This window comes from Agelaius phoeniceus, chromosome 2 (assembly GCF_051311805.1).
Source record: "Agelaius phoeniceus isolate bAgePho1 chromosome 2, bAgePho1.hap1, whole genome shotgun sequence".
Lineage (NCBI taxonomy): Eukaryota > Metazoa > Chordata > Aves > Passeriformes > Icteridae > Agelaius > Agelaius phoeniceus.
In genome coordinates, this window is record NC_135266.1 from 84,134,036 (window position 1) to 84,153,237 (window position 19,202).

Here is a 19,202-nt window from a genome sequence, read left to right on the forward strand (position 1 = left end):
CATAAATCATGTGGAAAGCCATCAATCAGAAAGCCAAGGCAAAACATCAAGCACACAAAACAATGGGTTTTGTGATGACAAAACCAAAAAAAATGTTCTTCACTAATAACTGTTCTTCATTGTTACATTCAGTTTTTGTACCATTTTAGGAATTTTTTTAGAGTAAGACAAGGACTCAGAAATGAAAGACATTCCTGCCCACATGAAAATGAGACACTAAGTATTACTCAAAATGCTAATCTATAAGCTTCTTATTTTGCCTTGAAATATAATGAAATAGAATCAAAATTCAGAGCTACTTTTGCCACTTCCTCAAGGGCAGGAACAGGCACAGGCACATTTGTGAGCTTTCTTTGTCTCTAATCCGACTGTATTTTTATATTAAAAAACATAGATTACAGATACAGATGTATGATATATGCTTATCTGCTGTTACAGTAGGAGATAAGAGAAAAGCAGTACATGATTAAACATGTAACAAGTGTTGTGTCTTAATAAAGCAACCTACTGAATATTCAGTGGAATCCACTGATGGACTGACTGCAGCATGGGGCTTTGCCAGTGACTGCATACTGAAAAGGAGAGACGGGGGGAAAAAGGACAAAACAAAACTAACTCCAAAAGACAAAAGCTAGGAAGCTACCAGGGCAGTGATCAAAAGTATTCTTATAAGATCATTGCTACTGGGCTCAGCCATCCCGGGGATAAAAAATGCTTCATGCAGATTAGCCATACTTATTAAATGCAGTCAGTGTAAGCAAAGAAAAGGATGCAAGATTAAATTTTAGATGGCTCGTTAATATATTCATGCATACATTAATATGTCCTCTATATAACCCCAATTAATTTTGTAACTGCAAGAAGAACTTCAGACTGCTGTTCCTGACATGTAACAAAGCCTCAGCCCCTCTCAGTCATCCACAGCTTTTAAAGAGCCTCTGAAATGCAGCATCTTTGCTCAGGAAGAACAGCCTGTGCTGTGGCACTGCCTCAACTCTTTGTCACACCTCAGCCACAGAAATTAACCATTATTTTTTTTTTCATCCCTATTTGAACTTCATCTCTATCATAGGGTTCTTCCCCAGTAATAGGAATTAAGAGATCTCAGCAGCTCTGGAAAAATAAATATGGTTTCTTGCCCCAGACAGATTATCCCCCCAAAACACCAGGAGCTACATTTACACAGTACTATCAGGCACAGTAATGCTGAAAGCTGTAGCAACCAGCTTTCTCTGTGCAAACCTGGCTCCCTGGAAGCTAGGGATATTTACATTGCCTGGGCAGAGGACTTCCCTGCAATTGCTCAAACCTGGTCTAGCAGAAGGTGTCCCTGCCTGAGGCAGGGGGCTGGAACTAGATCATCCATAAGGTCCTTTCAACCCAAACCATTTGATTCCATGTTTCAAAACAGCTACACAGGTCTGTGGAGTGGATTTCCTTGTACTGTTTTCCAGCTCCGGGCAGCAACATCTCAAGTTTATTTACAGCTCACATGACCCACTGCAACATCAGGAGAGTCTTAGACTTGGTTATTTTTACAGTACCCATGACCAGGGCATGACTTTGGTCTTTATACAATGTTCACTATCAAAAAAATAGTCCTAAAGCTTTTTGAATTGTGAAATGAGACTGTTGTATCTGAAAAAAAAACCCAACTATATAATTTTGACCTTATTTATCCAAATTGTCTTCAGAACTCAATTTTTATTGAAGTCAATGTTAATTCATGAAATAAATAGCTCTTGCCTAATTTACATTTTTAGACACAAAAAATTACTCTTTATGACAGTTTCCAGGAAGCTCAGGCTAATACATTTTTCACAGAATCATTAATCATCCAGGCTCATCCTCAGAGCCTCTTTCCTCATCTTTGTTAATTTGTCGGACAAGCACAGCAACCACTGTAGTGAGGTCTGACTCACACCTGGACAGGGAAATCTTCAGAGGTGGAGAAAAAGCTGTTTCATTACAGACAGGAAAGGGCAAGTGACAGATTCTAGAAGCCTTCACAGGAATGACCTTCCTGCACTAAGGAGGATAAAAAGAAGAATGATGGACATTCAAGGGCTACTACACACTCACTAGGAGATAGGACTTGGGAAAGAGAGACATCTGCCTTGGAGCAGAAACAAAACATCCTTCCCACACTAGATACAGAGAGTCTCAAAGACTCTTCTGGTCACTTGTGGTGTGAAGGGCTCTGCATCGGGTCCAGTCCTGTTTAATACCTTTACTGATGATCTGGATGAGGGGACAAGTGTAAATTTGCAGATGACACCAATACAGGTGAGAGTGTTGATTTACTGGAGGGTAGGAAGGTTCCGAAGGGGAAACTGGTCAGGCTGGATTGATGGGCTGAGACCAACAGCATGAAGTTTTATAAGATCCTGCCCTTGGGGCACAACAATCCGGCAGAACTACAGGCTGGGGGAAGAATGGCTGGAAAGCTGCCCATTGGAAAAGGCCCTGGGGTGTTGGTCAGCAGCAGCTGAATGTGAGCCAGCAGTGCCCAGGTGGCCAAGAAGGCCAGTGACACCTGGCCTAGATCAGCACTGGTGTGGCCAGCAGGAGCAGGGCAGGGATTGTCCCCTGTACTGGACACTGGTGAGGCCACACCTCAAATCCTGTGTCCAGTTCTGGGCCTCTCACTGCAAGAAGGACATGGAGGGGCTGGAGCGTGTCCAGAGAAGGGAAATGGAGCTGGGGAAGGGTCTGGAGCACAAGCCTGATGAGGAGTGGCTGAGGGAGCTGGGGTGGCTTAGCCTGGAGAAAAGGGGGCTCAGGGGGACCTTCTCACTCTCTACAACACCTGAAAGAGGCCAAAGTCAGGTGCTGGTTGGCCTCTTCTTCCAGGCAACTGAACCTGTGCCACAGGAGATTCAGATTGGATATTAGGATGAATTTCTTCATGAAAGGGTTTTTAAACATTGGAAGGAACTTCCCAGGGAAGTGGTAGAGTCACCATCCGTGGAGCTGTACAAGAAATGACCGGATATGACACTTAGCACCAAGGTCTTGTCGACAAGGTGGTGATCTGTCAGAGACTGGACTAGATGATCTCAGGGTTCTTTTCCAGCCTAAATGATTCTGTGATTCTATGACTCAAGTAATAGGTAAGACAGGGTTTCCTGCCATTAAAAAAAAATCTAAAAAAAAATCTGTGTGCTCTGGCATTGGGAGACGCAGCCCTCCTTCAGTAAAGCAATTTGTACAAATGCCAATTCATGGATAACCTTAAATTTGTAGACTGCTGAGCCCATTTTTTCCCTGTGGAGATGGTTTTTCTCCTCTCTCTGCTGGAAAGTCATTCCATCAATCCTGACTTTCTGCAAGCTGTCAGCAACCCAGCTGAGCTGCAGGACAACAACCTGGGACAGAAATAAAAGGAGTAATAGCCAGTGTGACCCCTTCCAGAAGATGAGGCTATCAAAGATGAGGCAACTGAAGATGATCATTACTGATCACTCTTGTTTGAAAGTAACTTAGCTTGGGATAGTTATTTACCTGGTTACATGTTTTTGCTCAATTTCCACTGATGCTTACAGTTGAACCTGGCATTAAATTAGGAAATGGAGATGGTGGAATAGCCTGACATTTAAAATGCTCAGACAACCAAGGAGATGTGAGATGCTTACAAGGATTTTTACTTTTCAGCTTATCTTAACAAAGTGGAGTACACTGAAAAACAAAAATAAATCTAACATGACAATAATACTATAAAGATTAATTTAGGAGCCAGAGTTAACACTCATTTAATGAACACTGATTAGCTCTATTCCTGGGAGGAAGGGGAAGAGGCCCATATTTAATTTAGAGACAGAATTGTGCCTCTGATTTTCAGGTACAGTTGTGTTGAATTCAGGTTTCCCAAAACACCAGGGATTCACACGGCACTTTTTACTGAATTAGTACTTTCTAAGGCATCTAAGACTCTCAATAGTATATTATGAAGCTTTACAGATGCAGACCAAAGAATTCTGAGCTTACTACACCATCTCGTGTCAAACAAGGGGAAGTGCAAGAAGATTATTTTAAATTCCCTTTCCATTACGCTACAGACTTTTTTCCTTTAAGAAATTATTAAAAGGCAATTCCATCACCTCCATACGTTGAAAAGAACGTAAGTTGCCATATTATCTTAATATGGCAACTCTAATAAAACTTCTGCAATGCTAGCATTTTCCCAAATGTTAATACATCCACGTAACTGAAAACTTCCTTTACAACTTCAGTGTTTGACATTCAAAGTTGCTTAAACTGTTGAAAACTTTATCTTTTGCACACTAGTAAGCAGATCAACCTTTATCAGTAGTTTGAAGCTTTCTAAAATTAAGCATTTTTCAGAACTAAGTTGACTTCACATGAAATGCTACAGCAAAGTAGAACAGCAAAGTTAATGCAAAATACAATAAGGTGAAGAAGTGAAAAAGACAAGGAAAATAAAAGAAGGTCTGGTTTGCAGCAAAACTGCTCTTGCTCATTATTATCTTCTGAAAGGGAGTAATCTGGCTAGTGCATTCAAGATTTTAGGTACTTGGAAGATAAGAAAAACATGCCTACCTTCAATTTCAGAAAATCTGTTCACATTTCTAAACAATATTTATCACAATAAGTATCTGTGTGTCTCAAAGAGATTTTCAGACTGTATGAGGACAACATTTCTTATTATTCAGCACATGAAACAATGCAAGGGTGTTGAAGGAAATAGGTTTTATGTTTTGGTTTCCAAAACAACTTCCTGAGGTAATCAGTAATCATAGAATCATGGAATCATAGAATGGTTGGGTTGGAAGGGATCATCTTAAAGACCATCTAGTTCCAGCCCCCTGCCATGCGCAGGGACACCTTCCACTACACCAGGTTGCTTAAAGCCCCATCCAGCCTGGCCTTGAATATTTCCAGGGATGGGGCATCCACAGATTCTCTGGGCAACCTGCGACAGTGCCTTAATACCCTCACAGTAAAGGATTTCTTGCTAATACCCAATCTAATAATCTAATAACAACGAGCTCCACAAGGGAGTTTCTGGACTACATCAAGCCACACAATCTAAAATATGGAACTACTGCCAAATTCTTTAAGAATTTGTATACTTCAAAATTTAAGATGCATCTGTTGTATGCAAACATGAGCCATATCAGGCATTTTGAATCATGGGTGCTAATAAAAATATGATCTGAATGCTTCCATTCTGAGTGCCAGAAAATGTTTCAAGAATACCTGGAATGTTTTACCTGGAGATGTACACAGGGGAATAGACAGGCCCATTATTTCTCTGCTTGAACTTCAGCCATCCACAAAACCTGCCTCTGTAACAATGCAAGCTTGTTCTCAAACTGACAGGGTGTATTATGGATGCAAACTGAGATGTTCACTGAGAACTGTGGAGCAGGGTGATGCCAGCAAGCAGTCAACATGCACAGACAGGGTGTAACACCTATGGCTTCCACAGATGGCTGTGAGCACTGGTCAGTTGTGAGGGCTGGAATCAGCCACCCCAAAGGGAAGTTTTATAATTGCCTGATGTTTGCAGATTTCTTTCCAAATGAACAAAAATATATGGAAATAAGTAACTCTTATTCTGTCAAAGTCAAGTCACTTAGGAAAAGTGATGTGATTAGGACAGACATGTGGCTTGGTCTTGGGACAACATTTTGGTTCTAAAGCATCTTAACTAGATTATTTTTATGCTCAAACATTTTCTTTTTATGATATTATTTCAAAACAAATATTGGGTAATCATCCTGTAATCAGGGCATCGTGCAGCCACTAAACACAAGAGACTGCTTCAAAACTTGCTGGAGAGGTGCAGCCTGGTGCTGCAGTCCCTATGGAGAAATTCAGACAGTGAAATGCAGCCAGGCAGCGACTTAACCCCACCAAACCAGGCAGCCAATGTGCTTGCTGGCCTGGGTGAGTGGTCAGATGGACAGTCTTAATGGCATACAGGATATGATGTGATCCCTGGCTTGGTGTTAAGGGAACTTGCCAGTCTGACCATTCACAGACTCTAACAGTCACACTCCCAGCAGCAGAAACTGCACCAAATGCATTCCTCAGCACTTGGTACAAGTAGATGGATGGCTTTCATGTACACATATTTTCCCTTTGCACTAAATGCTCTGACCTTTAACGAGAAAAGTGAGGCAGAATGAGTCAAAAGCTCTTGGTCGAGGTTCCTGACAGCATTAACCTGCTGAAATTGCCAGTGTCATGAAATATTTCAATTGCAGGTATTATTTTCCAGTTAATCTTTAAGAATCCAGTATTTTACATTTCCCTAGGAAGGTGTGCTATGGGTAGAGAAGCTGTTTTCACCATTATTCACTGCAGCCATGTTCACACAATACTGCTGAAAAGATGGTAGAATGCTTAATGATATCAGGCTGTAGGTTGGAAAGTCTCTAATTCAAGAGAGTAACTGATTCTGACTAGATTTTGGAGTGTTCACAATGCTATTTCTCAAGTATGTGGGAATCACTGTGACGAAAAGCTTCTAAACAGGGATTTCATTCAACTACCAACAGTAAAAGTGAATCCAAAGCAGGTGTTTCAGATAGGAAGGGCAACACAATGCCATGAGCTCTAGCAGAAGAATTCCTCCAGCCTCCTGAGCTAATTCTCTACTGAAGGTTAAAAGATGGGACACAGACAGCAGGGGAAAGGAAGCAGGAACTTCAAAGCCATTTGATGAGACAAACAGCTAAATTTAGATTGAATGGCAGGCAAGAGACTATTAAGAGGCAGATATAAGACATTGTGAATCTGAAGGAAAGAAGGGAAAGGGACAGAGTCAAAATCCTCATGCTGAAGGAAGAACTTGCAGGAGACACTGATTTCCAAGAGGAAATACTATACAGCTCCTGTTCTACCATTACTTCAGAAAACAGAAGCAGACAACAACTTTGTCCTGTTACAAGAGCAAATAAGACTGGGAGCTGTTTCAAGGCAATTGTGCATGTCTGGGGATACCCTTCATTTTACAACAAGCTTTTTGACATCATTGCTATGCCCTCAGCTTAGATTATGTAGCTTTACTTGAAAGTCTGCAAATGTGAAGAATAATGGCTGGTTTTGATCTTCATGAACAAGAAACACCACTGTAATCACAATACTCAAGGAGTACTAGAGGAACAGGGCTGTTTCCTTTCCAGGAGAGAAATTGCTTGGTCTGTGATTTTTCCCTGATGCTAGACAGAGGCCTCATGGAGGTAATCCTTTCCAAATAACTAAAGTGATAGCCTCAGCACAAGGTGATCTATCACTGCTTGGTACTGTTGGCTTCTGCAGAAAAAGTTAGGTAAGTCACCCAGAAAATTACTAAAACCTGAAAAGACAAACATCATACAAACTAAACACAGGACCAACAAGAGCAGAGGACAAAGATTAATTTGCATGGCTATTCCACAAAGGCTCAATGAACACCAGATATACTCACATCAATCTTTAATAATAAACACTTCCTTGCACTTGTAACCACACTCTTAACACTGTGCTAGACAAGCAGTGCCCATTTCACAGGCTTTGAGCACCAGAGGAAGCAAAGACCATCTGCCTTGTTTGCTGCTTAGATAATTGCTGGAAGAAAACTATTACCCAGAACATCACCGCCCCTAGTAAGGAATATTTTTCTTTTTTCTCCCCTTCCCAGTCCTAGTAGAAACTAAAATAGAAAACCCATCATACTAATCACTGCATCTATGCTCCTTCCACCAGAGAAGCTCTAGGAATATTTTCCAACCACTGCATTCTTATTAAAACAAATGTAACTTTTCCGGAATTGATTCCTTTTTGGTTATTATATGGGTTCACCAGGAAAAGAAACATTTTTGCCCAATAAGATATATCAGAGGACACCAGACCTACATACAGCTAAAGCTTCTATATTTTATAAATAGTTGCCTTAGTTAACAGAAAGATATCTCTGCAGCACTCTGAATCGCATCAAAACCCACAGAAAACTGCAAGTGCTTGAGCAGCAAGGATATGAATAGAGGCAAATGAGCTCCCTTTTCAGACATAACTTGTGAATTTGATACAGCTTTCTGAGAGATGAAAAAACCTAGTTACATTTACAGTATTTCTTTTAAAATTTCTGAACAAGGATCATCAGGAAGGGAAGTCTGCCATTTCAAAATCACCGTGATATTGAGGCTGAGAACCTGCATTATTCCTTTCACAATGTACAGAAAAACAGGCTAATTTGCCAGGAATTATTTTTACTCGAGCAAAAGCCTCACTCAAAGCAGAAAGGTTACATCTCTACACAATGCTCTGTCAACTAAACTATCACCTGTTCCATTACAGTAAGCCTTCAAGACCCGTCACAAGAAAATCAATCTGCAATGACAGATTTCAGAAAGCAGCTTGTCTGTTTGTACAGCAAAGTAAGTTTCCCAGGCATTTCATAGTACACATTTTCTCGTATTTGAGGATTAAAGGCACGAGCTGTATGGATCCTACCTTCAAAGGAGAAATGTGCGACTGTAAGACGTATCCATGGACATTCTCTATTTGAGACAAGTTCTTCTCTGACACATGAACAAGCTCTGGGCCTCTCACTTCGTGGGTTAAACGAGGCAAAGTATGGTCATGTGGAGCATCCTCATCTTGATAACGATATTTCTAGAAGAAGAAAACATCAAGAAAGAACAAATAAGCTTTTAGGAGGTAATTCCTCCGTTTTAATATAATTGTGGAATAACAAAAAAAATATGATACAGTAGACAATAATCATCGGATTTCCTAGTGTGTTCTGGAGAGAATGAGTCATTCTTTTTTACCATTGTATCAAAGAGAACTGTGGTATATGTCACTGATACACAAGACTTTCACCATCAAATAGACATTTGAGATGACACACTGATAATGAAGAAAAAGAGATGTTGATCAGCTAAGCTGTAGTGTCAGATCATGTTTCACATCCCTGTGTAGTAGGAAGTAGAGTTCTATAGCCCTTCTCTGTGAAATACTTGAGTTATTTTCCACCTGGCAGTGCGTACTCTGATGCTGGAGAGCACACACACTCCCACAGAGGCACAGTCCCACAGAAGATTCCCCTGCAGTAAAGTTCTTTGCTTATACCCTTCTTCTCCATGGAGAGGCAACAGGAGGGGCTTGTCCGAGATCTCAAATGAAGCTTGTAACAACAAGGAATATAATCCTTAAAATTAAATTAAATTATCTGATCTGTTCTCCAGCCAGAGTGCTGTGTAAAAAGGTGCCATCCCCTCAGCTGTGTCCTGAGGAGGGGGCTATTGGATAAAACCCTAAGATGTATTATTTGTATGGCCATATAAGAAAAATAAGCCTGAAGTCCAGATACAAGAACATCCCAACTCAGACCTCTGCAAGCAGCAGACCTCTCTGCTGCTTGTCCACTTCACATTGACCACTCAGCTATGGAGTGTTATTTCATTTACTCATTCCTCCTAATGAAACCACCCCAGTGTATTCCTGCCTTCAATCTTATGTATGGAAATGTTTCAGCAGTTGCCAATTATTTTCAGAATACACATGTGACATGATTTATTCCCTTCTTCTTTTCTGGGATATGCCTGCAGCCCTTCACATATTCACTTTTCAGATAACATAATTAATGAAAATATGAAATGACTGGCACCAGCCAAATATTATTTGGGCAAGTAGCCATCAGTCTAATACATAGTACTCCAGCCAATGTCACATTTAAGGCTTGGCACACAGATGATTTAAGCCACAAGCAATCAATTATTTTTTTAATCGAGTGAGCACTCTTTCTAAAAAGACAACTACTCTGAGACATCCTCTTTTAAGTGAGTCATTTGCTAAGACGTAATGAGGAGAAATAGGAGCAGAATACCAGAGTCATCTCATTAACTCAGGAATGGGGAAAATGGAAATGTCCAGTGGCTGCTTTTTAAGGAGACCAGACAGCAATGACAGAAGCCTTAAGAAGCTCTATCATAGAACATAGAACCATTCAGGTTGGAAAGGATCCTTAAGATCAGTGAGTCCAACCATCCAACCCAGCACTGCCAAATCTACCAGTAAACTATGTCCCCAAGTGTCACATATACACGACTTTGAAATACCTCCAGGGATGGTGAGTGAACCCCTTCCCAGGCAGACTGTTCCAATGCTTGACAGCCCTTTCAGGGACAAAATTTTTCCTAATGTCTAATCTAAATCTCTCCTGGCATAACATGAAATTGTTTCCTCTCATCCTATCAGTTGTTATTTGGCAAAGAGACCGACCTCCACCTCACTACAAGCTCCTTTCAGACAGTTGTAGAGAGTGAGAAGGTCTCTCCTGAGCCTCCTTTTCTCCAGGCTAAACACCCCCACCTTCCCAGCCACTCCTCATCAGACTTGTGCTCCAGACCCTTCCCCACCTCTGTTGCCCTTCTCTGGACACACTCCAGCTCCTCAGTGTCTTTCTTGTAGTGAAGGGCCCAAAACTGAACACAGGATTTGCAGTGTGGCCTCACCATTGGTGACAACAACGGGAAAATCACTGTCCTGGTCCTGCTGACAACATTTTACAGAAACAAAAAACCATACACATATATATACACAGGCTTCCCACTTCTTCCAAGTTCCTGATCTTCTGGGTGGATGTGGGAGGAGTGGAGTCCCTCCCACTGTAAGGACTGAGAGCTGCACTGCAAAACAGGACTTGGAGGTTCTTGTGCATGGTAAGCTGGACATAAGCCAACAATGAATGCCCAGCCCAGAAAGCTAGCCTCATCCTGGGCTGCATCAAAAGAGGAGTGGCCAGCAGGTCAAGGGAAATTATTCTTACCCTGTACTCTGATCTTGTGGCACCCCACCTGGAGCACTGCATCCAGCTCTGGGGTCCTCAGCACAAGAAAGACATTCCCTCCTCTGTACGTGTTACAGCAGATCCAGAAGAGGGTTATGAATAGGATCAGAGGGATGGAGCACCTCTCCTATGAAGATAGGCTGAAAGAGCCTGGTTGTTCAGCCTAGAGAAGGTCTCAGGGTGAGACCTTTCAGTACTTTAAGGATGCTTATATAATGGAGGGGGAGGGATTTTTTATATAGGCATGTAGTGACAGGATAAGGGGGAATGGTTTTAAAATGGAAGAGGTTTAGATTACATATTAGGAAGAAATTCTTCCTCAATGTGATGAAGCAGATGAAGCATTAGGATAGGATGAAACTCCACAGGGAGTTTGTAGATGCCCCATCCTTGTAAGGGATGTTCAAGCCTAGGTTGGATGGGGCCCTAAGCAATTTCATTTAGTGGATGCCATCCCTACCCTTGCAGGGGGTTGAATCTTTAAGGTCCCTTCTAACCCAAACCATTTTATGAGTCGATGATTTATTCTATGTTTTTTATATTTCCTTATATATTCTTACTTTGATTCTATACAATTAATCAATCTAATAATGTAATAATATACATACATTCACACACACACACACACATATATTTATGTTTATATATATATAAAACAACATGTTATTCTTTCCAGATCATTTTTGCAGTTTTATGATGTGGCCTTAAAGAGAGAACATCTCTGACCATCAGTAAGTCCTTTCCCCATCACCACACTGCAGTGTAGCTGTTGCATAAACAGGAGCCAAAGCCCAGAGGAAATTGATTCTCCCTGAGCCCCGTGCTCCCAAAGATGAGAACACTTGTGTGGATCTCCAGTGATAGACTTGCTTTATAATTTGAATTGATCTATTTATCCAATAAATGCCCAGGATAACTTCAGTTGAATATCCATGTTCACGTGCCATCAACTGAAAAGTTTACAGAACAGATTTCCACTCTTCTCTTTGTCTTTGTCTCCTTCCTATCCCAAGCCCAGCCTCTCCTTCTTCACAAAATATAAGCCTACAGCATTTCTGGGTCAATCCTTCTATGGGTTTGCCTCATGTTCTTAGCATCAAACTCATCGATTTTCATACATCTTTCCTCCTACAGCATCTCTTCATTGAAATGCTTTCAGCTGTGAATCAAAACTGCTTGACACAGCAAAAAGCCAGTGGCAAGGCTGAAAATACCAAACCAGAATTAAGACCCTCCTGCAGAAATGCCTCATTCATCTCCATCATCCTGGTCTGATGGGGTCCTGCAAGTGTCCTTGAAAAAAAACCATTCCCTAGAAACCTTTCTCTAAGGACTAATTCAAACTTCTGGAGGGAAAAGCATCATTGCACGGAAATGTTACTCTTCATTTGACAAAAGAACAGGTGGATGTCTTATGATAATTAAATCACAAATCAGTGCCTGCTGCTGACAGGGTATTGTACGCTGCCAACTAGCATCAGATATTTAAAATCCTCTGTAATTACCTATAATGGGGGTGTGGAGTGCGCCGCTGTGAATTTTTAATATGAACGTGGCCTTTTTATAAGAGACCATTCTCTCTGCAGTGTGAGGTTATTACAGCATCACTGCTCCTCACGTCATACTGTCTAAAGGAGCATTTCCAAGGCTGCCAAAGAGATCTCTTGTCAGCTGGACAGAACTTGACTACATGAATCCAGCAGGAGGTAATGGTCAAAAACCTTAAATTTCAACAAAGGCAGTTCTCAAGTTACAATAGCCAGAAGACTGCACTGGCATGGAAATACAGATGTTCTTATGACCTACCTTTGACAAATTGACAGTGAATCAAGATAGCTTGGAACATGTCATTCAATTTTGGGCCAAAGGGAACGGGTATTTTTACAGAAGTTTGTTGCTTATTTTTTCTTTTTTGTTGTTTCCATCAGTTTGCAGAAAATGCAAATAGAACATTTTAATTTATATCAGGTCAAATTGACCCAAGCTGCTGAATGTGGCCCAGCTGGAGTTGCCATTCAAAAGTACATGTCCCTGGTTCTCTACACAGCTCTTTGGCTGGGCCACATTCCAATACATCACACATTCCTGCTGCTTGCAATAGGAGGACTGAAAAACAAGGGAGCTAAACATGTCAGAGGGGTCACAGACTCTACAACACCCTATGAAATGAGTAGCCACTGAATCCTGATCTACAGAGATTCCTGACCAACTACAAAACACCCTGAAACGTCAAGAGACACATAAGCAAAAAAAGTTACATTGCTTTTCACTCAGCCAAACCTTCATAGTAGATACAGCTATAAAGCTTATAGATGTTAATAATGGAAAAAAATACCACTGCATACTATGAGATAATAATCCATTCATGAGTGAATCCCAGTCCCAATAACTCTTCAAAGCCAGTGGCCAGTATGTTATGTTCTATCTTGGGAAACAATACCAATACTACCAGTTTTAGCTGTTATACATCAGCATTTCAAGTCTTGAATAAAATTTCTGTTTTACAGTCCTCTTAATGAGGGGACAGACTTCTGCGCCTTACAAGCTGTGATTCTTTGTATAACCCATTTAACAGCGAGACCCACAGGGAAAGGAATTTCTGTAGAAAATTTCCCACATGAAACAATGACCTCCTATAGATCCAGTTGTCCCACTGCCATCTGGAAATAGGCAAGGTATGCAACAGGGTCCCAGTACTACCTTCTTCTTACTTCTCACTCACTTGCCTTTTCTCTCAAACCAGCACCTGAGCTGCTTGCAGCTCCCAGATAGGTTACCCCCATTGTTGGTCATCTGCTGGAACCTGGACATGGGAGCTATCTTTGAACAGGGCAAGCATCACCCACCTTCTGCATGAGAATAGGTCCAGGATTCAACACACTGGATTTTCTGAGAGAGGTTTTGGACGGTCCATCCCTGGAAGTGTTCAAGGCCAGGTTGGATGGGGCTCTGAGCAACCTGGGCTAGTGGAAGGTATTCCTGCCCATGACAGGGGAGTTGGAGGTAAATAATCAATAAGGCTTCTTCCAACTCAAACCATTCTAGAATTCCGGGATTTTTTTCTCAGTATTAGCAGCCAACAACAACAACAACAAAACATAATGGACTTGGTCCATTTAGACAAATGAGGAATCAGCAAAATCCCACCAAAAAAGTGTTAATGTCACCTTGTCCTACTTTGGTGCTTGGTATTTTCTTTGGTCTTCAGTATGTTGAATTTTACTGTTACTGCTCTCCAAAGGCAGCAAATTTCAATGTCATACCAATGAGCATCTTTGGAAAACAAACTTCACAATTTGTACACACAAATCATTGGGCATTCATCCAATCATGAGCAGAAATAATATTACTCATCCAACTGATTGCAAATGAGCAACACAGCTTGAATCCTGAATATTTGCAATCAATCTATAGAGTAAAAAGAGAAAAAAATACTCTTCTCATTATATAAAATGGAAGAAATCACAATCTGCTTGCCAAGACTGTGGAAGTAGATTAGGAAGCTTAAATCATTGAATAATTATACTTATTGTGAATGACTTGCTCTTTTGCTTATCAAGTAGATTTCCAACAAGCTTTTCACTATATCACAGCAATACCTTCCATCCAAGAAGCCCAAGAGCTTTACAAGTGGCAGTCAAGACTAATAACATCCTGTTGATGTGCATCATCTAAAGGTGGGTAAAATTAGGCATAGAAATGCAGCAACTTGTTCAAGGTCACTGAGAGAATCGGTTCATTAAGCAGTAGTAGAACTTAGGGGATTTTTCCAGTCTGCTCTTTTAGTCCAAGATCTAGTGCACTTACACTGACTTTAATAGCAATGATAATTATTATTATTTAAACATAAAGTTGTAGGTTTGCTGATGCCATTGTAATTTCTTTTTAATGTTTTGGTCTGTTTTTTTCCTCATAAATGTTCTAGGGTAAAGCAGTCTTGCTAAAGTCAGGACTTGGGCTTTTGTCTCAGTGTAATAGCTAGCAGTACTTTGGGTAATTTACAGTGTGCTATCTCTGAGAAACACATAGCAAATTTTAGAAGACAAAAGGTTTCCTCTAAGAGCCAAATTAGTTCACAGAAAGAACATTATCAGTGCTGAATACTGAGAATTTGCATGTATTTTCCATTTAGTACAACCAGAAGTTAATTTTCTTTTTTTTTTAAGAAGGAGAAAAAAAAGTATAATTTCTTATCTCAGTTTACTGAAAGCACCAGGTTTTTGCCTATAGCAGGGAGTATATGCTTAGTTTAAAAAAAAAAAGGCAAGTATAATGCAGTGGAACAAATATTTTTTACAGCATTCTCATAACATTTTTTTTTTGAAACCCTAAAAGATTTTATTTTTCATGATGAAAAAGAAGTGAGATGGGCATTAGCTAAGTACCTCTTCATTTGATCAGCTGGAGGTAGTTGCACCTTTTCCTCACAAGATGGCACAGTAACCATCGAGTTAAAGCATAATCTCACTTTGAACTATGATATGTTGCAGGGAAAAAATAAGTATTTATACAATGTCATAAAACTTCAAACTATTATTATTTTGAACTGACTTGATATAAAATTATTTTTAAAAAAGAGAAAAAAAGACAGCAACCTTTTATAGTAAGCATAAAGAAGCAGTTATCATACATCAAGCTGGCACATGGAAAAAAGTTCAAACAGTTCACAGAAGTATCAAAAAATTACAAGCAAGTAGGAATCTATCAGTTTTTGTGAGCTTTAGAATGAACAAAACCACTATGTATTGACAAGATTGAGACTAGCCCAGAATGCTGCATTCCTCCAGGAATTCTAAATCCTAATTAAAACCGCCTGCATGCAAATCTGTACCATGAGGTATTCAGCTCCATATGCTGCATCACATTTTGGACCTGTTAACAGCATCAGTTTAGCCCTCTGGAGGCTGCTACTTGCTATCCAATAATTTAAAATAGATTTTTAACTTGAAGTGCCAATATACAAAGAGACATCCTAAGAGGGTGGCTTTGCTTGGATTAAATGGTGAAAGTGGCTGCAGAGTACAAAAACCAGTAACAAGAAAAAAAGAAAATCCAGCTAATACTGACTGTTTATCTAAGGGGAGCAAAGGAAAGATGTGGGTGAAACTGTACCATTTATCAGCATCAGGCAGTAGCCACTTCTCTAGCCCTCTGTCCTGCAATAACATCACTCACTTACTCCTTTTTATAGTCTTCAACAAATCCACTCAAAGCATTTTTTTTTCTGGTATGTCCATGTTCCCCGAATTGCTGTAGGAGCCTTCATGCCTCTGCAGTTCCACTGTTTTCCCCTGCAGCTCCCCATGCAGCCCTAGATCTACATCCCCATCAGCTCCTTCTAATTCTGCTGCTGCAGTTCCCCAGCATAGAGGCACTGAGCCTCACAAATTCTCCTTTTCCACCCCTTGCCTACCCCAAAGAGCAGCTTCTCCCATGGGAGGGGACTGTGCTGAGGTTACAGCTGAGCATTTGGAGAGGCAGAGCTGGGAAATGCTGCGAGTTGCCATGTCTCAGTTTCCCTTCCAATAAGCCTGCGGTGGGAAAGCAGCCTGGCAAAACTGACACCCGAGGTTTACATCAGAAGAGTTCAAAGTAACCATGGACCGTAATAAATAAATAATGTATTAGCATCGCCTGAAACAAAGGATAAAAGAGAAACAATAAAAAAAACCACAGAACTAACGGCTTCCCCCTCTTGTGTTTTCTGTACCAAAGATATATATTTCAATTTAGTCCAGCAGCACGTGACACAACAGGCCCTTTGTGTGCTGCAGCTGAAACCTTCTTCCCTGGCTTCACACAGGAATTATGTGTCTGTAGGATTCCAGTATCATTTTTCACAGAAACAGGGGGATTCTGCTGGAAGGCTCTATGAGGCAAAATTATGCTCTCAAGCTAAGACAGGTGAATGCTATTGTAGATAACTGCTTCTATTCTTGCTTTTACCACAGAAATCTCACTCATTGCTAGGCTTTTCACAAGACATAACTTTCCACAGCTGTAGAACTGAGACATTCCTCACTTTAAAATGCCCTGCAAGCCACAGATGGCCAGTTTTTGCAGAAGTGCTGAGCATCAGCAACTTTGGCTGAAATCAGTGAGGGCTGGGCTTTTTACAGGAGAAATACCATGGTATCCTGTGCCCTCAGTCACCTGCACACTAAAGAAGTTTTTCCTTATTTCTGCCTGCTGCCTCTTGTCCCATTGCTTGGCACTAGTCAGCAGAGCCTGGCTCTCTTCTCTTGACACCCTCCCTTCAGGTACTTCCATAAGGTCCCCTCAGTATAACAGGAAAACCAATGAAAAAATTAATAATGGAGCAGCTGGAACTCCTTGCATTAAATAATGCATGAAGACATATGTTGAATGTAAAATGCCATATGAAGTACCACTCCACGTACTGAAAGAAGCAGAAAGCCCATGAAAACAAAAGTAACTGTGTAATTAAAAATGTAATAGAGTTGATGCATATTGTAATACTACATTACAATATATGGCCACAGAGGACCTGCAATAAAATTGCTTAGAGCATCTCAATTCTTGCATTTCCTAAATCTGAGTGGTTAACTTTATCACCCTGCCATCCTTTAACAGTTCTTTGAACACAAAGAACTGTTTTTTATACACACATAAAAATACCTCATAAATTTTAATAGCATTCCTGCTTTTTCTAGTGTGAAGAAGGTATAGACATAAGTATTTTTCAGTATTTGTGGAAAACTATCTCCTTAAATAAAAATACAAATACTTTATGTACATAAACTTGACAATCTCACTGTTGTCACCCTGATGAACCTAGACCATTATCTCTGAAGAAAAAATTCTTTTTCTACAAAGCAATTTATGTTGGAGCTGAACAAGTTATTACTAGTCTCAAGTATTCTTATCAGTTCCCTCTTTGAAAAGCTATGAATTTTTACCAACAGAAAGATGGATTTAGTCCATTTTAACTAGATGTTCAATAGGCCAGCAAAAAACATCTGTGTCAGGTGCATTTGCATGTGCTTGACACTTACAAGGGTTGAGTTAAACATTTCAATAGCAGGCACTTACTGAAAAAACAGCTATGGGCTTTTGCATCTTAATCTTTCCACAGCCTTTCAATACGGCATAATTGTGATAAAATAATCTACATTTTCAGATACTTTAATAAGCCCTGGTTACTACACAAGCAGGCAAAATAGCTGTCATTGTAAACAGAAATCAGTACACAGAGAAACATCAAGACGTTGCATTAACAAGGGAATATTTGCTTTACTGAGGCTATTGCAAAAACCCGTATTTCCATATTTCTTCTCTCCACAGGAACCTAGTTCCTGATTAGGGAGTTTGTGGTTCCAGGGGAAGCTCCTTCAGCTCAATGATCTGATGGTGACACATCTGGATAAAACTCCACCAGGTCAGGGGCAGGGCAGGAAGAGAGTACCCCATTAAACTGCACAGCCTGCAGGTACACTAAGCTCAATGTTATGGGAAGATTGCTTGGGTTTACTTCCTCTGATCAATTTACCACTCATTGGGCCATACTTTACCTGAAATTAGGAGGGAACATCCTATCATCACCTTTATTTATTCCATTTAAAAATAAACTAACACCTGCATTTTCTGAAGAACCAAGCAAGCTTCCTTTGTTTTTCAAGTCCCATAAGGCTAAGCCTGAACCAAAGCAGTGAGTGGGTCATGGAGAATAGAACTCCAGGTAGCAAAGCAGAATTTCAGGAAAGCAAGGGATATGTGCACAGATTTCCCCTATTTGTAGAACTGCTTTTAGACCTTGGCATCTACAATTTGCCTTTGTCTTACTTGGATATGGAAGCATTTTTCACATTAGAGCTGAAGTGTGGGAACCAACCAGCACTTTTCCTGATGGATGAAGACAGCGATTCTCTGTTGGGGCTATTGTTATTTAGGGATCTCCTTCCATAGTCATGTTGAAAGAATAGGCATACTTTTTATTTTTATGTGATTTGAGCATGCATATCTTAAAAAAGCCAACTGGGCTCTTAGTGCCTGCAAACACAGACCAGAGTACACACCTCAATCATAGAATCATTAAGGTTGTGAAAGACCTCTGTGATTATAAAGCCCAACCACTAACCCAGAACTGCCAAGTCTACCCCTAAACCATATCCCCAGCTGTCACATTCAGATGCCTTTGAACACTCCCAGGGATGGCAATTCCAACACTTCACTTGTAGCCTTTTTCCAGTGTGTGACCACAGCCTTTCTGTGAAGGATTTTTTCCTAGTATCTGATCTAAGCATCTCCTGGAGCAACTTGAGGCTATTTCCTCCAGTCTTGTCACTTGTTACTGGGGAGAAGAGACTGATCCACAGCTCACTGCAACCTCCTTTATGGTAGTTACAGAAAGTGATCAGACACTTGTTTTGTGTCATGT

General features: G+C 40.5%; 1 protein-coding gene across 23 annotated transcripts in view; it reads right to left on the reverse strand.

Moving 5' to 3' along the window:
• The window catches only part of DLG2 (discs large MAGUK scaffold protein 2), a 983,885-nt gene that overhangs the window by 515,950 nt on the left and 448,733 nt on the right, over window positions 1–19,202 (reverse strand). For all 23 annotated transcript variants that reach the window (XM_077174030.1, XM_077174027.1, XM_077174034.1 and 20 more), the window contains one exon: window positions 8,464–8,625. In XM_077174030.1, the coding sequence (XP_077030145.1) occupies window positions 8,464–8,625 (162 nt within the window). The remainder of the gene's footprint in view (window positions 1–8,463; window positions 8,626–19,202) is intronic.